The sequence below is a fragment of the Belonocnema kinseyi genome, chromosome 2 (genome assembly GCF_010883055.1).
Source record: "Belonocnema kinseyi isolate 2016_QV_RU_SX_M_011 chromosome 2, B_treatae_v1, whole genome shotgun sequence".
NCBI lineage: Eukaryota > Metazoa > Arthropoda > Insecta > Hymenoptera > Cynipidae > Belonocnema > Belonocnema kinseyi.
Genome location: NC_046658.1, coordinates 40,499,770 through 40,501,693, shown reverse-complemented (window position 1 = coordinate 40,501,693; position 1,924 = coordinate 40,499,770). Strand labels below are relative to the sequence as shown.

Genomic DNA, 1,924 nt, shown 5'->3' with positions numbered 1-1,924 from the left:
ATTTATAATCATAATTTGTATCCTAATACACTATTTTGGAGTTGAATTAAAAAATGCTGTATGTTTTGGCTTATCTCATTCCATTTACGAGATACGTTATATTCATTCCACTTTTAAACATCAAAAAGAAAAAGTTAGATATCTGAAATAATCAAAACCCAATGATTCTGAATTTCTAACCTTCTAGTAGATAATTTCAAAATTTTACAAATTTAAAAGTTTTTAATTTTAATCCTGTTCAGCTGGGCTACTTGGTACCCTAGTCGCATTGGCATAGGCACACCAATTTTCGCTAACACTATAATAAACACTACTAACCGCTTTTCAAAGACCTCACAGACCATATTTATTGGGTGAAAAAGCCTTTAAAAAATTTAAATGTACAATTAAAGGAGAACTCGGGTATAGGAAACTAGTAGTACGCAGGTAATGCTGAAGGAAAAGCACTGACCAGTGCCGTTTCATTGCTTTTACAGCGCGTTTTCATCGGCAGGGTATCTTTAATTTACTATTTTGGAGTTGAAATAAAAAATTTTGTCTGTTTTGGCGTATGTCATTCCATTTACGAGACACGTTATATTCATTCCAATTTTAAACATCCAAAAGAAAAAGTAAGATATCTGAAATAATCGAAACAAGCAGCTTCTGAATTTCTAACCTTCTCAGAGATAATTTCAAAGTTTTACTATTTTTTAAAACCTCAATCTGAAAATGTTTAAATGAGCAGCACTGAAACGGCACTGAGCAGTGCTGTTTCAGTGCCTTTTCATCGGCAGAGTAAGGTGTATTATTATAGGAATAGTGAAGTCATGTAATGATCTTGATTATATGACACTTTGTGTGTATTTCTAACTTAAGATTTCTCATTTTATGATAAAATAGTAAAATATTGTACTACTTTTCCAAAGCAGCAACAAATATTATCGGAACAGAAAGTTCCTTATAGGCACAAAAATTAGGCGGACTAAAAACTTTAAATACGGCAAAATTTGCCGGGGATCAATACTCAACCTTTTCCAAACTGTTTCTTTATACGATATAGCATTATGAGCGTACATACAGTAAGTGAAACTGTTCCAAAAATATGACTTTTAAATAATGTAATTACCTGTTGCAGAATTGACGGTAAAAGTGGTAGAATCCTCATCACTAGGTGCAATTACAGCCCCGGCTAAATAAATGGAACATCTTGGCTTCTGGTTTTTCTCAGTTTCACTGAGAAAATAATGCAATTCTCCGGTTTCTGGATTCAAAATAAACCAACGAAACTGCCATCCTTTCATAGCATTTGTGTACTTGTGCAGCAAACCCTCAAACGTGTATCTCGTTTGCCCACTCATTATTTACATCACAATTAAAAAATTACTATCTTCTGAATATTAATTTCCCTTTCTTCGCAGAAAATTTTTTTACTTTTAAATATTCGGTCTTTAGCTAACTTTTACTGGGTGTGGTAACAATTTTCATGATTTGTGTCAAATCAACTTTTATGATTACCAGTTATTTGCAATTTCATATCGCTAATCTTTTTGGAGTCACTCTTCATACACATATAATAAGCATTAAAAGGCCAACATTTATAATATCAGGGCGTAGTTTATTGCTTCTTGTATAATTTTGTTGGTGTTGAATTAAATTTAAATAATGCAATGGCTCAAATTTTGTGGGGTTAGAACTGTTACAACAGACGACAAATTGTTACGTCCAGCAGTTAGCCTGAGTGAGCTTGAGTGTGCGGCACACAGTGAACTGCGCTTGCGTTGCTCCGGCAACGCGATTGGTTACTGTTAGCGCGTGTATTTTAAATTATATAAATATTCAAATTTAATGACCGATGAAAACATAACGTGATTTTACTGCAAAAATGTTGTTAATTCTGACTTCAGAAAAAACAATGTTCTTATTTCACTTTTTGTAATTTTAG

The 1,924-nt window shown here is 32.8% G+C and overlaps 1 protein-coding gene across 1 annotated transcript in view; it reads right to left on the bottom strand.

Annotated features, from left to right (window-relative positions):
* The window catches only part of LOC117167774 (oxysterol-binding protein-related protein 11), a 21,767-nt gene extending 20,063 nt beyond the window's left edge, over window positions 1–1,704 (bottom strand). Inside the window, exon 1 of the mRNA XM_033352945.1 lies at window positions 1,109–1,704. Coding sequence (XP_033208836.1) covers window positions 1,109–1,340 — 232 coding nt within the window. The 5' untranslated portion in view covers window positions 1,341–1,704. The remainder of the gene's footprint in view (window positions 1–1,108) is intronic.
* Between the last annotated feature and the right edge of the window lie 220 nt (window positions 1,705–1,924).